Raw genomic sequence first — 21,454 nt, 5'->3', positions numbered from 1 at the left:
CAGTACTCTTGCCTGGAAAATCCCATGGATGGAGGGGCCTGGTAGGCTGCAGTCCATGGGGTCGCTAGGAGTCGGATACGACTGAGCGACTTCACTTTCACTTTTCACTTTCGTGCATTGGAGAAGGAAATGGCAACCCACTCCAGTGTTCTTGCCTGGAGAATCCCAGGGATGGGGGAGCCTGGTGAGCTGCCATCTATGGGGTCGCACAGAGTCGGATACGACTGAAGTGACTTAGCAGCAGCAACAGAGGACCTAGCTGTGAGTTAGTCATGAATGTCATCACAATACATTAATGGGCAGAGATCTTGGATTATCTGGAAGCATGTGAGCATATTTGCACAAAGATTGTTGTGAACAAAGGGGAGTGATTGGACAGGAAGCCAGTGAAAACACAGGTGTGACTGGCACCTGTCTGCTGGTGATGCTGGCACCTCCATTTCACACACCCTTGTGAACAATTAGATCTCCTGTACCAGACCACCCAGCTAGTAGAAAGTCTTTCTTTACTTGAGTGCAATCCTTCTAATCTGCTTGTCTCTGTCTCTGTGGCTCAAGAGGACCAGAGAGATCCTTGAGGACTTCCTGGGTAATCCAGAGCCACGGAGACTAGGAACAAGCAGGAAAGCCAGTTAGAAGGAAGGGACAGTTTTGCTGGCCACTGGTTGTGGGACACCAGATCTAATGTGTTCATGAGATGAAGTTCCAGGAGGACAGCCACATTTGCAACAGGCAGGCCAAATAGTGTGGCATTTTCAGGTAAGGGCATGTCCTTACTTCCTCATTCAGAGCAACCCTAAATATTTACATGCAAACTGAAAAAGTCTTTATGAATCATAAGGAGATGTGCACCTAGGATCTTGAAACAAAGAAAGAAAGAATATGGCATGTGATCTGCCCTCCCCTTTTTAGGTGTCAAGTTCCACTTTATCTTTCATTTTGGATATTTCCAACACTTTATCACGGAGATTTCAATGGTTTGAAATTATCCCAATGAACTTTACAAGTTTTATTTTGTGGAGAACTCTAATCCTTATGAATATATGTACTAAAATGTCTCACATAAGACTAAATTTTGCTTATGAACATAAGACACATTATGCACAAATGCACAAAATAATATTATTTGATCAAAGAGAAATATAAGTGGTATGACTATAAATAATAATTTTTAACTTAATTTTACACCTAAGTTAATTTCCTTTTAAAAATCATTTATTCACCAAATTTGCACCAGTTGAATTTTGTTTTTATTTGAATTTTAATTGTTTTTATAAATAAAAATTTTCTTTTAAGTCAAGATTTCCTATCATAGGTAAAAATATAATGTATCAATATCTGGGAAGACATTGCAAATATGTTCTTAAAACATTTCACTTGAGGAGTATATTGAAAGGAAAAACACTCAAAATGAATATTTAAATTTTATTTGTTGTTCCTGTTGTTATCTATTTTAAAAATAATTCATGTTGGTTCTCATTTGGCACAAAGTATACTACCACTCACTTTAGTTAATTGAGACAAATTTCTGATCATTTATAAAATTCTTCCATCTGGCATCATTTTTCAATAAATATGGGCACTTTGATTTTGCAATCTAGGATCAGTTGTTTGTAACAATCAAATTTGTTTTCCTTCAGTTTTGAACTTTTATGCCAATTAATGATAAATATATATTATCTCAATTCAGCATTTTTTCCTGATTGATTATAGTATGCATTATCATTCTTCTCCATGCTAAAATGTCTAAGTATTTCTTAAAAGCTGATGCTTATATTTTTTCCTTTTTAGTATTCATACTGCCAAACATAATACATGTAAAATAAATCAGTTTAAAATAAAGCATAGTGAAAATGAACAAGATATAGATATATAGAGAGAGATATCTTTTTTAAGAATTACAAGTTCCATTGATTTGGCCAAAGATTAATCCTAAATCAGTTGCATATTTTATTCGAAGTTGCTTTGTTAACTTTATTGAGGGAACTTTATTCTATGACTTCACTAAGTTTCTAGGCAATTTTCATGTGGGACTCACCTGGTTGTGAAAGCTACTGGGTGCCTTGAAGAGCTTGTTGAAGAAGATATGGCAGGATTCACTGTGTAACAAGTTATGCTTGTCTTTCCACTGATATTTTTTTCTCTTTGATGGGCTAACACATTTTCTAGAGATAGCACTAACTACTCAATAATGTTAATAATGTGAGATTCAGGTAGCTGAATGTCTAACCCAGATGTGTCTAAGGACAGAAGCTTTTTCTTTCATAAGTGTTTTTCTTCTAAGTCATATAAACATCTGATGGATTAATTTTAACATAATATACATGGATGGCATTTTTCAAACCATTTCTAAAGCATCCCATATAACCTTAAACTGGGCAATTTTGTTAAATTTTTCTTATCATAAATTGAATTATGGATGAGTGCATTTGTTATGTGTGGATTGGGGGATTTTGTGACATACTATGTAAATTTCCAAACACAGACTCTCTAATGAAAAAATATAAACTGTAAGGGAAAAATATAACTTTCCCCAGTCCACAACCAGTCTGAGGACATCATAGTCATCATAATTAGCATCCTCAATATACCTAAAATTCAGTAGCCCTTCATTACTCTCCATTTGATTCTTTGTATGCTTTAAACTTTTTCAAATGAATAAGCTAGAAAAGCAAAATTGTAGGAAGTATTATAAATAAGATTGAGAGTGGCCCTTGTCCCACAAGCAAAAAGACCAAAACAAACTATTCATGACTCTGTATCTCAAGTCCCCATGGATAAAGTGAGATGACATGGAAGTCATACCTAAGAAATAATTATTAAATCAATAATAAGATTTGCATTTTAATTTATTATTGAATATTTTTGAAAAAGTAAAATAGAATATAGCTTAGAAAGTTTTTACTTATTTTGCACATATGTTAGTACTATACTAATCAACAAAAATTAACAAATTATTTATAAAGGTGTAGCATTTTGATTATTTTTATTTTTCTAAAATGTTCCTTCTGTGAAATCATCCAGTTTTAAAATTAGTCTCAGATTTTCTGTATATTTGTAAATGTGCACATGTTTACATATATATGCATACACATAATTTGTATTTATATATGTCAATACTTGAAGAAGCACATGTATATATATATATATTAATGTAACATGACATCCTTAAAGTGTTTCCTTTATTCTATATATAAAATAACAAGTATAATTTTTGGAACTATGCAGGTTCTCTGGCTCTAAATGTAAATTCTAATTTTGTTTCCAAACTAGAGAATACTATATCACTATGGTTAAATGGGTAAGCAACACCAAGACGGTGGTCAGATGGTTGAATCGACCTCAGAACATCTCCATCCTCACAGTCTGTGAGACCACTACTGGTGCTTGTAGCAGAGTGAGTATGATTTGATTTTCTTTATGCTTAAAATAAAATCTTTTATGCTACCTCTCAAAGGAAAATTAAACAGTCATTTGTGCAAAGACTTCAATATTTAACTCCGAAGGTAGTAGAAGAGTCATTCTGTTAGCAGTGTATACTTTAATTCATACGTCTTACATACTTTGAAGTAAGAAATACAGATGATAAACCAAAGAGAATAAACTAGGCTTTAAAACAATGAATTCTTATATATAAAAGATAGTCCAAGCCATGTTAGTTTCATTCTCAAATATGAGCTTTCTCTCTACATTTTGACAGTGATTAACTTGAGAACATGGGATGTTTCTTTTCTGTCTTTTTTAAACACACTCCAAAAGATTCAGTGATTTTCTGTAGTTCAGATTAGTCTTCTAAAAAAGTGTCTCTGTCTTTAAATTAATCGAAAATAGTAAACAAACAAACAAACATATTCTTAAATACTTTTGAAAGTATATTGTATTTAAATTCTATAATCATATTTATAAAATATTCAATCGATTCTATACATATAGTTTTTAAGATCCTTAATAAAGGAGATACTTGAATAAGTTTAAATTATTATAATACATATTGGTTACTTGACAAAGAATTCTCAATTATTTAACAACAAAATTTTCAGACTTATGCTTCTGGATATGATGGAGTAAATGTTGCCAGCCTAGTATCTCTACAGAAATCAATTCTAAAACTTTACACAATTCATTAAACAACTATAGTAGATATTGGACAATAAGACAATTGAGGCATGAAAGGTGAAATAAACCTGTAGTTTCCTACTGGTGACACATTTGCGGCACATTGTAAGGGAATGGCATCCAAGAAAAGCACAACTGATCCATTAAGACAGGGAGAATTAGTTTGAGGCTATTGTGGTGGCTGAAATTTGCAGGATAAGTACCACAGGATGGGAGCTATATAGAAAAGAACTTCAGCAAACTATGTAAAGGATCTCTTAAGTCTTTATCTCAGTACTTAGCTGTGTAGGTAAAGGGCCTATCTCAGAAAGAGAAGCAAATAGAGAATATGCAAGTTGCACAATGCTTGGAGACTTTGGAGCAATGAACAGCAAAAATAGATCTTTCAGTAAAAGCCCTGAGTTCAACTCAGAGCCCAGAAAGAGAAAGTATTAGGAATAAAACTACTGTAAACTCCTTATAATAAACCTTCAAATTAAACCTTGAAGGAATTGAATTCATTTGCTTATGAACTAGCTGCCTGACAGAACAAAGTCTACTCTTCAAAAAATATAAAAATGAATTCTCAAAACAGCATTCACGATATCAATCATACAATTAAAATATGTTATATACCTAGAAACATAGAAAACATAACTCACCCACCTCCCCCAAAATAAGTAGCAGACTTATAAAGGATGTAGATATTGGAATTAACAAACAAACTTAAAAAAAAAATAAAAGCTTTCACCTGTTTTTTTTTTTTAACAAGTTAAAGAGTGGCTATAATTAGTAAACAGATGAAAAATCTCAGTAGCTAAATAAAAACTATGAAAATAGAACAATGGAATTTCAGGGACTGAAAAATACAGTGTCTGAAATTAAAAATTGCTTGGATGAACTTATCAACAAGTTAGAATCTGTGATAGTAGGAGAAACAGAAATAATTCAAACAAAATTCCTAAGGGAAAAAGGCTGGGAAAAAAATGAACAAAGCCTTAATTACCTATAAAACAATATAAACTGGTATATAAGTTCAATTATGTATACAGAAGGCAAATTTTGAGATATTGGGGTGGGAAATATATAAGAAACACTGACTTAAATATCTCAAATTTGATGAAAAACCATTAATCCATATATCCAAGAAGTCAGCAAATCTCAAAATAAAGATAAAATATGTCATCACATACTACATAAATTATTTCAAACAAAAGATTAAAAAAATTTAAGTATCCTGGGAGAAAAAGCACGTTACATATTGTGAAATATAATGATGAGTAATACTGCTTCTGTTTCACCAGAAACAATGCAAACCAGAAAGCAATGGAAAGACATTGTTAAAGGACTGAAGGAAAAAATGTATCAAACTAAAAGTCTACATCCTATGAAAATACCCTGCAAAAATGAAGACAAATGATGATAGATTCAGATAAACAGGAACTGAAATAATTCATCAAAAGTAGATCTGCAGGAAAGAGAGTTATTTAAGCTAAAACACATGATATCAGATGAAAACTCAGATCAAAATTAGGGAAGTACAGGTGCCAAATATGATAAATGTGGGAGTAAAATAAAATCCACTCTAGTTTTGAGCTTTTCGAGAAATAGAGAAATAAAAGTTTTAATATTAACAGAATAATTTAATAATGATACAGTGTCAATTGATTAGGAAGCTATAACAATTCTAAGTACCTATGTATCTAATAATAAGGATTCTAAATACATAAGCAAAATTTATAATCAAAAGCTGACAAAGCTAAAGAAGAAATAGAAAGAAATATACTTAGGGACTTAAATATGATTTTCAGTGTATTGGAAGAAATAAGTAATCAAAAAGTCCATAAATATAGTAAAGGATTCAGACAATACTAACAACTTATATTGATATTTAGGAAAATTTCATTCAACGACTATATAATCAACAGTCCTTTTGAGTACAAAGGAAATATTCACAAGTCTCAAAATGCAGAAGCTGAAATCAAGCAGAGTATATTGTTTGACTATAAGAGAATTAAATTAGAAATTGTTAATGAGTGTTAACTGGAGAAGAGTATGGCAACCCACTCCACTATTCTTGCCTAAAGAATCCCATGGATAAAGGAGCCTGGAGGGTTATAGTGCACATGATCAAACAGAGTCAGACATGACTGAAGCAACCCAGCATGCCTGCAACTAAAGAATATTTGGAAAATATTTGAAAATTTTAAAAATGTTCCTAATAACTCATAAGTTAAAGGAAAATCACAAAAAAAATTAGAATTCAAGCACAATGAAAAAATAACTTGTCAAACTATTATTATGTGGATGAAGAAAATGATCTATATTAAAATGGAGTTTATATCTTTAAATGCTTATATTAGAAAAGGAAGAAGGTATTCAATCAATGATAAAGCTCTAAGTTATGAAGCTAGAGAAAGAAGTATAAATTTAGTTCAAAGCAATTAGAAAGAATGAAATATAAAAATAAAATCACAAATAAACACAAAATAGTCTATAGAGAAAATCAGTGAAAGCAAAAATTATTTTTAAAAGATGAAAACCTGATGAATACTTAACTGTACTGAAAAAAGAAACACCTCACAAAGTGCCAGTTTCAAGGTGAAAGAGTTCCAATGGATATATTGAGGGCATTTTTCACAGAATTAGAACTAATAACTTTGAAATTTGTATGAAAAGACAGAAGGCCTCCAGACAGCCAAAATAATCTTGAGAAAGAGGAACAGAGTTGGAAGCATCACACTTTCTTGACTTCAGATGATACTGCAAAGCTACAGCAATCAAACCAGAATGGTATTGGCACACACTAGACATGATCAGTGGAATAGAATAGATAGGCTGGAAAGAAACCCACACACTTAAGGTCAATTAATCCACAGCAAAAGAGGCAGGAATATATAGTGGAGAAAAGAAAATCTCTTCAACAAGTGGTGCTGGAGAAAGCAACATATAAAAGAGTGAGATTAGAACATTTCCTCACTTAGTATACACAAATAAACTCAAAATGGATTAATGACCTAAATATAAGGCCTGAAACCCTAAAACTCCTAGAAGAAAACATAAGCAGAACACTCTTTGTCATAAATTGTACCAATATTTTTTTTAAATGTCTCCTGAAGTGAAAGAAATTAAAAAAAAAATTTAAATGAGATCTAATTCAACTTAAAATCTTTTGCACAGCAAAAGAAACCATTCACAAAATTAAAAGATTATCTGGTGCATGAGAGAAAGTATTTGCAAATGCTATGACTCATAAGGGATTAATACAGAAGATATACAAACAGCTCATAAAAGTTAATATATTAAAAAAAAGCCTGATTAAAAATTGGTCAGAAGGCCCCAATAGACAATTTCCAAAAGAAAACCTCCAGATGGCCAACAGACACATGAAAGTATGTTCAACATTGCTAATCATCAATAAGCCAATTAAAACCACAATGAGATACCACCTCACACCTATCAGAATAGCTATTAAAAAAAAATGTTCAGGAGGATGTGGTGAAAAGCAAACACTTGTACGCTGTTGGTAAGAGTATAAATTGGTGTAGTCACTTGGAAAACAGTATGAGGTTCCTCAGAAAACTAAAAACAAAACTATGATATGACCCAGCAATATACTCTTGGGTGTATATATATCTATATGTAAAATCAAAACCCCCAAATGCTAATTTGAATATATACATGCATTCCATTCTTCATAATAGCATTATCTACAATAGACAAAATAGGAAAGAAACCTAAGTTGTTTAATCAGAGTATATACACATAATAGAATTCTGCTCGGTCATAAAAAAAGAAATGATGCCATTTACAGTAATGTGGATGAACTAGGAGGGTATTATACTTGGGAAAATAAATCTGACAGAGAAAGAAAATTGCTGTGTATTATGTCTTATACGGGAATCCTAAAACATAAAACAAATGAATGAATATAACAAAACAGTTATAGACTCACAGATACAGAGAACAAACTAGTGGTTACCAGTGGAGACAGAGAACTGAGAGGTGCAAACTACTATTATAAATAAGCCACAAGGATATATCAGCAAAGGAGTATAGTCAATATTTTATAATAAGTTTAAATGGAGTATAAAGATTTTATAACACTGTTGTGTACTTGAAAACTAATTTTGTAAATCAACTATAACCTCAATAAAAAAAGAAAGTGGATATCATATAGTGCAAATAAATATTTTGATGTAATAAACAAGTTGTATGCCATAAATTCTTGAGGATATGATATGAAAAATACCATTCAAAAGGTAAAAATGACCAAAAATGACATATATGAAGAAGAAAAACATTGAAATAGTTCCATATCAATTAGAGAAATTAAATTCCATGATCAGAAATCTTCCCACAACAAAAACTCCAGAAACCAGTGGCTTCAGTGATGGATTTCTTTAATGATTTAAGAAATAAAAGAATTCACATGTGTCATCAAGGTGGCAACATAGATCATTCCAGACTTTAGTCTCTCTGAGAAGACCAAAAGCAATATCCATATATAGGACACTGTTGTGAAAATCCTAGGACATGGAGATGAGACTGAAGCACCCCCTGGGCCACAGAGACTGAAAAGAACCCATTAAAAAGATAAGAGTGGCTACACTCTGACCATATAACCGCCCCCTCCTCTCAGGCCGGTATTGTGTGCCACACTGAGAGGTGTCTCTAGGCCTACAGTTTCTCCAGTGGAAAAAAGAGAGTCCACGGTGGACATCTAGCTCCTCCAGAATTGTGATTTCTTCATGGAAGGCTCACTTGGGTCTTGCCTCAGGAGGATCAGGAAGGGGAATTTGGAGGATTAGACCACTGCAGATTGTGATGGAAAAGGGTAGGGTGGAACTTGTAGCCATCAGCTCTCAGATCTTGGCAGACATTTCATTCTCCCGGTCGTGCTCAAGTAGAAATTCAAAGTAGCATCTTTGCCACCTGTACAGCCAAGACAGTGATCCTATCCAGACAGGGAACTAGGTTTGCAGTTTTATCCAATTCAGGATCCCAAATGGCAAGCACAGTCAACATTGGAGCCTGTTTGTAGCCCTGCAGAAAGAAGCTAGTTCATAGCTCTGTCTACTACTGAGTGCAGCTCAGGACTGTCTGATCAGGAAACCTATATTGCCCAGTGGCACCAGAGTGATCAGTAAACACAGCCAGTGGTTTGCCCTTCTGCAGATCCAAAACTAATGCTTGTCTTGCCAGGGAGCTTGGTGCACAGTTTAGCATGATTCAGTCTTTAAACAGTAGCCTTGCCAATCTTGGGTCCTAGTCTGTGGACTCACCCAGGTAAAGAAGCTACTTCATATCCTCAATACATTGAATTGAGCATTGAAGCTAATTCAATGCTCAATACAACCGCTAGCCCCACCTAACTGGTAAACCTAACCAGAGCACCCAGGATGCTGCATAACCTGTCCTATATCCTCACTTACAGTGGTATTTGAACAGTACATCCAGCCTTCTATACCCACCTACAGAACAAAACCACTGTCCCTGTCTTCTCAGGAAACTCATTGTTCAGATTTGCCTGATTTGGAGTCCCTTACAATGTGCTCTGCCAGCACTGGAGCCCACTCTCCAACCCTCCCTGGATAAGGAAGCTAATTTATAGCCCTGTCTACTATACTTCCCAATCAAGCTCACTAGGAAGTTTGATGGGAGCAATAGTAGAGCTCATCCTACAGTGAAGCTTGTACAGAAAATCAAGCAAGTCCTATCTAACAACACATACACCTCAGAGTTTCAGAAGTGGTTTTGTCCCAAAATAGACCCCAGTAGCAAACTCCATCTTCCTGGACAAGATGATAACAGCTGACCTGTCTAGAATGCCATCCTGTCTCAACAATGGATGTATCATTGAGGGAATAAAGATAATAGTTGATTTTAACAATGCTGTAGACCAAGTGGAGTTAATAGACACATATAGAACACTCCCATGCAACAGCATCAGAATACACATTCTTCTCAGGCACACATGGAACTTTTTATAGGGTAGATTATATGTTATGCCACAAAACAAGTCTCAGCAAATTAAAGATTAAAATCATGCTTTTTTTCCTTTTCTTACCACAGTGATATGAAACTAGAAATCAATACAGGAAGAAAATTGGAGAAAACATAAATATATGAAAAGTAAACAACACACTCTTGAACAACCAGTGAATCAAATGAAAAATAAGGGGGGAAATAGAAAGGTATCTTGACCCAAACAGTAATGGAAACACAATATACCAAAACTTATGGGAATTATTTAAAGGAGGTCTAAGAAGAAAGTATATAGCTATTAACACACACATCAAGGAAATAGAAAGCTGTCCAAAAAACAGCGTAACTTTTTATTTCAAATAACTAGAAAAAGAATAAATTTAGCCCCAAATTAGCAGCAGGAAGGAAAAATAAATATTATAGCACAAATAAATGAAATGGAGAGTTGGAAAACAATTTAATAAAATAATAAAATTAAGACCTGGTTCTTTGAAAATGTAAACAATTTTGGCAAACCTTTAGCCAGACTGGCCAAAAAAGAGACAAGACTAATACATACATACATATATATATACACACACACACACATATATATATATGAATGAAAGAGAGAACATAATAATTGACATAGATATTTCAGAAATACAGAAGTTCATAGAAGATGGCTATGAAAAATTACATGCCAATTTATTGGAAAACCAAGAGGAAATGGATAAATTTCTAAGAACATTAAACCTATGAAGACTGAATCATGAAAAAATAGAAAACCTGAATAGACCAGTTACTACTAAAGAGATTGATCAGAAATAAAAATCCTCCCAACAAAGAAAAGCCCAGAACCAGATGACTTCACTGGTGAAAATTACCAAGTACTTAAAGAAGAATAAACACTAATCCTTTCAAACACTTCCCAAATGTCAAAGAGGAGGGGATACATTCAAACTCATTTTATGTGGCTCGCATTCCTCTGCTACTGAAGCTAGACAAAGATGCTGCAAGAAATAACAAATAAATGTAAAAGTTCTCAACAAAATACAAGCAAATTCATTTCAGAAGCATATTAAAAGGATCATACACCATGATCAAGTGAAATTCATCCCTCAGATGCAAAGATGATTCAACATATACAAGTTCATAACTGTGATACACAACATTAATAGAATGAAAGATAAAAATCATCTCAATAGATGAAATATGTTTAACAAAATTCAACAGCCATTCATGAAAAAAAATTCTCAACAAAGTGGATATAAAGGCAATATACCTCAACATAATGAAGTCCATATAACAAATGTATAGATAACTTTAGACTCAGTGGTGAAAAGCTAAAATAAAAGCTTTTCCTCTAAGCTCAGGAAGATGAGGGTGTCCACTCTCACCACTCCTGTTTAACACAGTACAAGAAGTTTTTCAGATAAGAAAAGAAATAAAAGACATCAGACCTGGACAGAGAAAAGTAAATTTGCTTCTATATGCAGTTGATTTCATACATAGAAAATACTGAAGACTTAATTAAAAACCATTAGATGTAATCAATAAATTCAGTAAAGTTGCAGGACACAAAATCAACATACATAAATCAGTACTGTTTCTACACAATAACAAACTATCAAAATAATAAAAAAAGATTCCATTTACAATAGAATGCATAAAATAAAATATTAAGGAATGAATTTATCTTAGGAGGTGAAAGATACTTATATCAAAAACTATAGGACATTGATAAAAAATGGAGAAAGAAAAAAATGGAAAGATATCTTGTGTTCATAGAATGGAAAAAAATTAATAGTGTTAAAATGTTCACTTGTAGATTAAATGCTCTCTCAATCAGATTCCAATGGCATTTTTAACAGAAATAGAAAAAAAGATTATAAAATCTCTATGGAATCATAGAAGACCCTGAATAGCAGAACAATCATGTGAAAGAAAATCAAAACTGGAGTCATCATGCTCTCAGCTTTCAAACTATGCTTAAAAGTTATGTTAATGAAAACAATATGACAGTGGCATAAAAAGACACATATACCCATGGATCAGAATAGAGAGCCCAGAAATGAACTGGTACATATGTATTCAACTGCTGTTTGATAAAGGAGCCATGAACATGCAATAAGAAGAGGACAGTCTCTTCAAGAAATGGTGCTGAGAAAACTGTATAACCACTGCAGAAGGATGAAATTGGACCCTATTTACACCACTCACAGAAAATGAAATCAAATGGATTAAAGACTTAAATGTGTGTGTGTGTGTGTGTGTGCTCAGCCATGTCAGACTCTTTGTGACCCCATGGACTGTAGCCCGCCAGACTTCTCTGTCCATAGAATTTTTCAGGCAAGAATACTGGAGTGGGTTGCCATTTCCTACTCTAGGAGATCTTCCCAATCCAGGGATCAAACCTGGGTCTCTTGGGTCTCCTGAGTAGACAGGCAGATTCTTTACCACCGTGCCACCTGGGAAGCCTAAAGACTTAAGTAACAGACCTGAATCCATAGAAATCCTTGGAGAAAACAAAGGGGGAAACTTTCTTGACTTTGATCTTGGGATTGGATTGTTGGATATGACATCTAAAGCACAACAAAAAAATAAATGTACAAATGTCAAATTAGAAAGCCTATGTACAACAAAGAAGAAGTCAACAAAATGAAAAACCAACCTAAACAATGGGAGAAAATATCAGCAAATCGTATGTCTGATGCTGGGTTACTATTCAGAAATATATAAAGAACTCATACCTCAATAGCAAAAAAGTAATAATTCAATTAAAATGAACAAATGACCTAAAATAGGTATTTTCCAAAGGATATAGTCAAATAGCCAAGTGCCCAGTATCTCTAATCATTAGGAAAATGCAAACCATAATGAGATATCACCTCTTACCTGTTAGAATAGTAATAATATATTTGCAAGTTGCTGAGAGAATCTTGAAAATTCTCATATCAAGGAGAAAATCTGTTATCTATGTAAGTTGATAAATATTAACAAAACTTCTCTTTTATTGGTCATTTCATAATATATACATATATCACATCATTATGTTGTACAACTTAAACTTACACAATGTTGTATGTTAATTATATCTCATTAAAACTAGAGGAAAATGGATTTTTTTTTACCTTTCCTACGTTTTCTAGAAAGTGGGAAAGAAAGAGAATTTCTCAACTTTATTTTTATTTTTTTTATTTATTTTTTTGTGTGTGTAATAAAGTTTTATTAAAGTATAAAGGAGACAGAGAAAGCTTCTGACATAGGCATCAGAAGGGGGCTTACTAGTGTTAACAATGAAGTTATATAATCCAAAGAATGTCTGGAGGTTGTAAAGACCTCATCAGATCTACTCCCATAATTTACATTTTAAGATAACACTGTCCTCAGGCAGGATATTTTTATAAGAGAACATTGTCCTGTTATCAAAACTAGACAAAGACATTAAAAAGAACATTTTAGACTGATATCTGTTGTGAATATGTATATAAAACATTTTTAGCATATTAATATATCCTTCTGGTGAATATAAAGAATAATGCATCATGACTAAATAGGATTTTAGCCTGGAATTTAAGATTAGTTTATATTTAAAATCAATGTAATTCACTATTTTAACAGAAAAAAATAGAAAAACAAGTAGGCAATTATCTTAGATGAAGAAAAAGCAACTAACAAAACTCAACATCCATTCATGATAACTTTCAACATAAATGAATAGAAAGTAATATCTCCATTCTGATGCAGGATACCCACAAAATAACCAACAAATATTATATTCAATGGTGAAACATTATCCATGTTTACCTTAAGATCAACAATAAAGTAAGGATAGACAGTCTAACTCTACACATTAAATAAATATTAGGGACTCTAGTCAGAGTAACTTTCATGGAATATCTATCATGATGATTGGCAAGGAAGAAGTAAAATTATCTTTATTTGTAGATAATATTATTGTATAAACAAAATGTAATAAATTTACCAAAAATACCAGAATAGGTCACAATTCATAAGAGAATTTCTCAGCTTATTTTTATACGTCAAGGCATCAACTGTCAGGAGCCACGTTAGGCATTACTGACAAAATGGAAGCACGACCCCAACCCCCTCTCCTCATCCTGCAGCCACGGTCCCAGGATGAAGGAGTTAGGTCTTGTGATTCTGATTTGTTCTTTCCTTTCTTCGGTTGAGTTGGCTGGAAAGAATGTTAAGGTGCTTATTGTTCTTGAGAGAAGCATGAGAAAGCACAAAGCCTTCTGCAGTTGTGCCCAGAAAATAATTCATAAAGTTAACCATTGACATTTGTTCAAGGATCTTTACAAAGAATGTTCCAGGATGAGCACGTAGGCCACAGCTTGAGGCCATGGGAAGAATTGTTATCTGAGACCTGTTTGTGAGGGAAATGTTTATGGCAAAAGAAGTTTGCTGAGTTTAAGGTTTAGGAGTAATTAAGAATAGTTAGAAGCTAAAAATTTAAGAAATGTTGTAGTGTTGGCATATTTTACTATAGCTTATGGAGATTAGGAATTTTAGAGATATTAATAGCTAGAAGCCTTTTTAGGAGATAGTGAGCTTAAGATACTAGGGGAAAATAGGATTTAGAAAGATAAGAAATAAACTGAGGGATGTGGCATGAGTTACAATGTAATCACAAGTTAAGTATAGGAAACATAAAAGGAAGTAGATAACGGATAGTAAAACCGATTTGCTGAAGCAGGAACTCTGAAGGGCAACAGTAATTTCTGGAGACAATAAATCTGGGTGAGGGGGAACTGAAAATGTCAAACCTCTGACCTAATGCTTTTGTCAAAGTATAAAAGAGAACCTGAAGCTTGAAATAAACATGCAGTCCTGCACCTTGAGTCAAAATAAACATCATTCTCTGCTGACACCCGCTCATCCCTTCAGGCTGATTCCCTGGCTGCTGGAGCTGGACTCCAGCAGTCAACTTCAATTGTTTGTTCTGTTTCCTGATTATTATTCTTTTACTGTAAAAACATTTTATTAATAATATAGGATACCACAGTTTTCTTAAGAAATCCTCACTGAATTATTCTGGGGTAAATGGAAACAATACTTCAAAATTGCTATCAAATTGTTTAGAAAAAAATTAAATTTCTAATTGATTTTGAAAAAAAAAAATTTCTACTAGACTCACAAATAGTTTAGAAACAATAGAGAGATATAAAAATAAAACAAATGTATCAAAATATAAATACATGAGGAATATGTCTAAGGGATATGAAGATGCTTCTTGAACAGGTCTTTTAACTTGTCTGTAAGTTTACACTTATTTCAAAGAAAGATTTAAGAAGCAACAAAATGTATCTTTAAGACTGGTATTATTATGATAGATGGGGAAACAATGGAAATAGATAACAAATAGATGGAGAAACAATAGAAACAGTGACAGACTTTATTTTCTTGGGCTCCAAAATCATTGCAGATGGTGATGGCAGCCATGAAATTAAAAGACACTTACTCCTTGGAAGAAAATCTATGACACACCTAGATAGCATGTTAAAAAGCAGAGACATTACTTTGCTGACAAAGGTCTTTACAGTCAAAGCTAAAGTTTTTCTAGTAGACATGTATGGATATGAGCAATGGACCATAAAGAAGGCTGAACACCAAAGAATTGATGCTTTTGAATTGTGGTATTGGATAAAAATCTTGAGAGTCCCTTGTACAGCAAGGAAATTAAACCAGTCAATCCTAAAGGAAATCAGTCCTGAATATTCATTTGAACGACTGAGGCTGAATCTGAAACTCCAATACTTTGGCCACCTGATGCAAAGAACTGACTCATTGGAAAAGACCCTGATGCTGGGAAAGATTGAAGTCAGAAAGAGAAGGGGATGACAGAGAATGAAATGGTTGGATGGCATCACTGACTCGATAGACATGAATTTGAGCAAGCTCTGGGAGTTGGTGTTGGACAGGAAAGCCTGGGTGCTACAGTTCATGGGGTCACAAAGAGTCAAACGTGACCAAAAAACTGAACTGAACTGACTGAATATTATGATGGAAAATAAAAATATTATTAAGATCTTTAAAAAATGAAATGCATATGAATATGTTTAACAAAGAGTGGCAAAGTCCTAATATTGAAAACTAAATCATTCCTGCAAGGCATTGGAAAAGACCTACATAAATAGAAGCTAAGCTACATACCTGTATCGAAAGACTTAATGTTGGAGATGTCAGTTCTACTCAAATTAAACTGTAGTTTCAATACAATACCAATTAAAATCTCAGCAGATTTTTATGGTAGAAATAGAAAGGATGGTTTTAAAATGCATTTGGAAATGCAAAATACCTGGCCAGCTAAATCAATCCAGTTAAAAAAGAAAAAAAAATTGGAGATTTACTACATAGTTTCAGGAATAACCAGAAAGACAGAAACTGAGATTGTAGTGGAGGAAGAGAACACACACACGAATAGATCACTTGTACTGAATAGTCTTTCTAGAAATAGATCCATATTTATATGATCAATAATCAACATAGGTGCCAAAACAATTCAATTGGGGGAAATGATGCTGGAACTATCAGTAATCAGATGGAAAATACAAGGATGGTTGACATTTCTTACATTATATTCTAAAACTAATTTGAGACACATTGAAGTCTTAAATCTAAGAGCTAGTACCATCAATCTTCTAGATGAAAAGATGGAATATAAGTTCACTATATTGAATAGACAAAGTAATCATTTATTGTAAAAGAAAAAAATAAAGTATACATCATCAAAATTGGAAACTTCTGATGAACAAAACAAAGCATATCAATACAATGACATTCCAATCTGCCACTTGAAACAGAATGCTGATATACTCAACAGTATGAATGAATCTCAAAAACATGTGATGTGAAAGAAACCCCACAAAAAAGAATATATAATGTGACTCCAGTTATCTGAATTTCTAAAACAGGCAAAACTATTTATGGAAAAAGAGTTTGTAGGAGTAGCTGTCTTTTGAAACCTCTGTGAAGGGACTTGAGGGAATGTGTTTAAAAATGTAAAATTCTCATGTCTTAATGGGAGGTAAATACATTTATCAAAACTCATCACATACACTTAAGACCTATACATTTCACTATATGCAAATTATACAAGTATTTTTAAACATTATTTTTAAATGGTCTGTAAAGGGTAGAACTAAAGAGGAAAAAAGTTATCTGTGATTGGAAAGATGAGCATAGATATGACAACAAAGTACAACAGATGGGCATCAGCCACTTCCTTACTGGGTTTCACTAATGTTCTTTACATTTAGCTTGTGCTTGTTAGAAAGTATGTTTTAATTATCTTCTTCCATCTGACTGGCTTATAGGCTGATCAGAATTTCATTATTTATTTAAGTGTTCTGGATGGTTTCCTAGTCAGTTGATTACACAGTCATTTACAAATTGTTCATGCGTATGTTCTAGTTAGAGAAAACCTGTCAATTGTCTATATAGGTAGGGATAATCTATATAGGCAAAATGCTTCAACAGAAAAGCTATGGGAACCCAATCATGTTCCAGAATTGATACCTTATTGATATTCTATTTCAATTTCTTTATGGAGTTAGAAAGATTTTGCTTTCTACTATGATTGAAATAGTAAGACAAATAATTGCATGTGAAATTTTGGACCTTTGTGCATTGTAACAAAACTTAGTGACACTAATAAGCAGGGGCACTGATACGTTTTTTTATTGAAGGATAATTGCTTTACAGAATTTTGCTGTTTTCTGTCAAACCTCAACATGAATCAGCCATAGGTGTACATATATCCCCTCCCTTTTGAACCTCCCTCCCATCTTCCTCCCCATTGCACCCCTCTAGGTTGATACAGAGCCCCTGTTTGAGTTTCCTGAGCCATATAGCAAATTCCTGTTGCTATCTATTTTACATATGGTAATGTAAGTTTCCATGTTACTCTTTCTATACATCTCACCCTCTCCTCCCCTCTCTCCGTGTCATATCTGTGTTTTACAGACATCAAGGATGATTACTGTCAAAATATGAATAGGAAATCAAGGAATGATTCAGTTAGATGTTTTTCTGATTTAGGTAGATAAATTAAGAAAAAATCTATTTGAAGAGAAATGCCCTGAAAAGGGGAAATGGTTAGTAGTTATGTAATAATAACATGTATTTAAAAGGGCAAATTGGTAAAAACAAACTATAAATAAATAATTATTATTATTTATAATTTGAAGTGATATAATTTGGCATACAGGTAAAATCACCAATATATTCTGATTTAGTTTTCTCCATTTGAATACTTTTATTATAGAATCATTTTTCCAGAGAACCATAAGATATAAGTTGCTACATGTAAATAGCATTACTAAAATTTGCCTTATATACACATATTCAAATTGAGATTAGTCTAATTTTGCTTTTTGATATGTAACTTTATTCTGATCATGTGTGAAATTATTCTAAAGATACAAAAAGCTTTGCCATTTCGAATGTTTAATTATTTTACCTAGGAGGAAAGAGTGACTATGGTAAGACTGGATCGAATGACAGTATGTCCACACTTAAATTTTATTCCTGGCTGTTTGCCCAGTTTTTTTGGAAGGTCTTAATCATTTTGTATTCTGATGATGGCCAGAGGTGAAAAGAGACAGTGTCTAGTGACTCAAAACAGTTTGAATGATGTAATCAAACAGAATTGGAAAGTTATCTTCTATTTCTGGTGAAGCACAACTGAGAATCCTGAAGGGGTTCACCAAAGAAAAGATGTTGTAATTAAAATAGCATTTCATTTCAGTTCTGTACTTATTCATTCAGCTTAAATCAATAATGACAATGGGATTTCTCATGGTATTTCACTAGCTGCAAGGAGGGGAAAAGTGCCTGAAGGATAACATTGTTGGAAAAAAGTGAAATCAATGCATGTTCATTCTGGTCTTTAGATACTTCATGGATTTAATTGTTCTGTTTCAGAAATATGAGATGACATCAGATACCTGGCTGTCTAAACAGGTATGGTATAGACGGTCTCTTTATGTCACATTTTGTCATCATCTCTACCATATTCACTCTTTTGTTTTATATATAACTTTTTCTTAAAAGTTATTTCAGTTCTATGAATTTTAGGCTCTGTTATGCTTGAGTAAGTGAGTCTTTTTTGTTAAAATATATATGACCTGTGTTTTATGACATCATTTGTGAAAAGATTACTTTTTTTTTTAATAGAACGCAAGTTGTTGAATTATTACCAGGATCCATTTTCGGGACCATTCATAAAAGTAAATATTTGTGTTGAATAAAAAGGTGCAGCCTATATAAACTAAGAACCATCAGCATTGCTCAAGTTGCCCAGAAAGCTGACCAAATCTCCACATAAATTGCTATTCAGATGAACATTTCCTTAGATATTTTCTAGTTTACACAGTGCTAGCTTGTGATGTAAATGGAGCTAGAATCCAGATGATCACAAATGTCTCCACAACGTGCTAACTGGATATTTCAGAAGGAAACACAAGATTATTCAAATATAGATAAACCCATTTTACTACTAACTTCATCACTGCTTTTTGCAAAGGAAATGTTTTGCTTGGCTTATTTGGTTTTGATTTGTTTTGTTCTTTACAGTGCTCTTTTATTTCATATTCTCTCCCTGGGTGTCATATACATCTGTGGTTTCAATTGCTACCTCTGACTGTATAGCCCCTGGCAGCTCAATTCTCTGAGTTCTGATATATGCTTGGCATCTTCTCCTAAATCTATAAAAGTAACAGCATACTCCTCAGGTTCAAACTAAACTCCATTCTCTTCCAGTAAGTCTGTATTCTTATCATAGAAGTCACAGACGTATTTATCCACCCAGCTATCAAAATCATAAACCTACTGAGGATTATTGAACTTTTCGTATCCTTATCTGCGTATGTTACTCATCACCAAGTTATTTTGATTTACTCTCAAAGACTTCACGTCATTTACTTTTCTCCAATTCACAAACACTATACAGGATCAAACTATTAGCACTGCACATCCTCCTTGACTGGTGAACTCTCAGTCCCTTAGGAAGCTGCCAATCTGTTCTCCACATTTCAGCCTGCCTGAGTGATCTTTTCAAAACACATAGCTAATTCTACTGCCCCAAACACTCTGATATTCTCTCACAACTGAAAATTTGTATCTCCCCTTTGTTCTACAGATAAAGACCAACATCCTTAAAGGGTCTATAAGAGATTAATTTGAAAGCTTTTCCAGCTCTGTCATATTATCTTTTCCAGCTCTGTCATATCATCTTTTCTCCCATTTTCTCCATTAGCCTCATATTCACCAGACCTTTATGTGAACTCTTCCTTCTGAACAGAATTTTCTCAATTGCTTTCTTACCTGAAAGTTGCTTATTTGTCAAACTTCAGCCTATATTACCTGCTTAAGAAGGCACCTCTTCAAAACACCCTAATCAAATAACATCCCCCAATAAAACTTAAAGTCCAGTGCAATATTTATGTAAACTTACACAGTTAGTTCTGTGATTTTTTTTTTACAAACTTCACAAGGACAAGAATTTTGTTCATTTTTTTTTATGAATTATATAACAAATGCTTAAAATACAGTCTGGTTATAAGAAGAGTTCCATATGTACCTGTTGAATAAAAAAAAAAAAGAGAAAGAAAGATTGTGAATGTGCTGTAGATATATCTCTCTCCCTATCTGCCTGTCTGTTTATCATCCATCTGTCATCTCTTTCTCCATAGATAACAATATGAACTATTTAATTGTAATCAGTGTGCAAAATTAAATTGAGGGAAAAACTGACTTTATTTAGCACAAAAAAAAATCAAAATTAAGTTAAATAATTGAAAATAATAAAAACAGATATGGATTTATTCTAAATTACCTGCATTATTAAACCTACTTTAATTGTCAGTGACATTCATAATAAACATACAACAACACAATGCATGAACTTTTAGGATTATGTTACCTATATTTTAAGTCCCAAATTTATGAATATTTAATAGAAATTTACAAAAAACACAGTTATCAAGTATTCAATAAGAAAATGTAGGAAGTAGTTTGTTACAGTTGATTTTTTCTCCAAAAGTTCTAAGGGAATTTCATGAAATACTTAGAATTTGGTGAAATTAAAAGGATGAGAATGTGTTATAAGGTGAAGCAAATTTCCAAGAAAATGAGAAATTTAATGTAATACTCATGCTTGTTTTCTGTTTGGTGAGAAGAGCAGAGAGAAGTGAGCATGTTTCTCCTAGCTTTCAAGAGACTTATAATTGGAATAACCAGTATAAAAAATGTTTGGTCAAGAGGTAAAGTGTGCTATCCTCAGTTCATTGGCCTGTGTGTCATAAACACTGCCTTGCTTAAGGTCATAAACATGGACAGTGAGATTGGCTTCATTCTTTATTTG

At 33.1% G+C, this 21,454-nt stretch overlaps 1 protein-coding gene across 4 annotated transcripts in view; it reads left to right on the top strand.

The window, feature by feature from the left end:
• DPP10 (dipeptidyl peptidase like 10) overlaps nt 1–21,454 on the top strand; it is an 805,225-nt gene that overhangs the window by 691,333 nt on the left and 92,438 nt on the right. For all 4 annotated transcript variants that reach the window (XM_086367433.1, XM_086367444.1, XM_086367459.1 and 1 more), the window contains 2 exons: nt 3,274–3,397; nt 19,015–19,053. In XM_086367433.1, the coding sequence (XP_086223559.1) occupies nt 3,274–3,397; nt 19,015–19,053 (163 nt within the window). The remainder of the gene's footprint in view (nt 1–3,273; nt 3,398–19,014; nt 19,054–21,454) is intronic.

This window comes from Bos grunniens, chromosome 2 (genome assembly GCF_055505025.1).
Source record: "Bos grunniens cultivar Pamir isolate PY7600 chromosome 2, Bosgru_T2T1.0, whole genome shotgun sequence".
NCBI classification, from domain to species: domain Eukaryota; kingdom Metazoa; phylum Chordata; class Mammalia; order Artiodactyla; family Bovidae; genus Bos; species Bos grunniens.
Note: the sequence above shows the minus strand (reverse complement) of the source record. Positions and strands in the feature narration are given on the sequence as shown.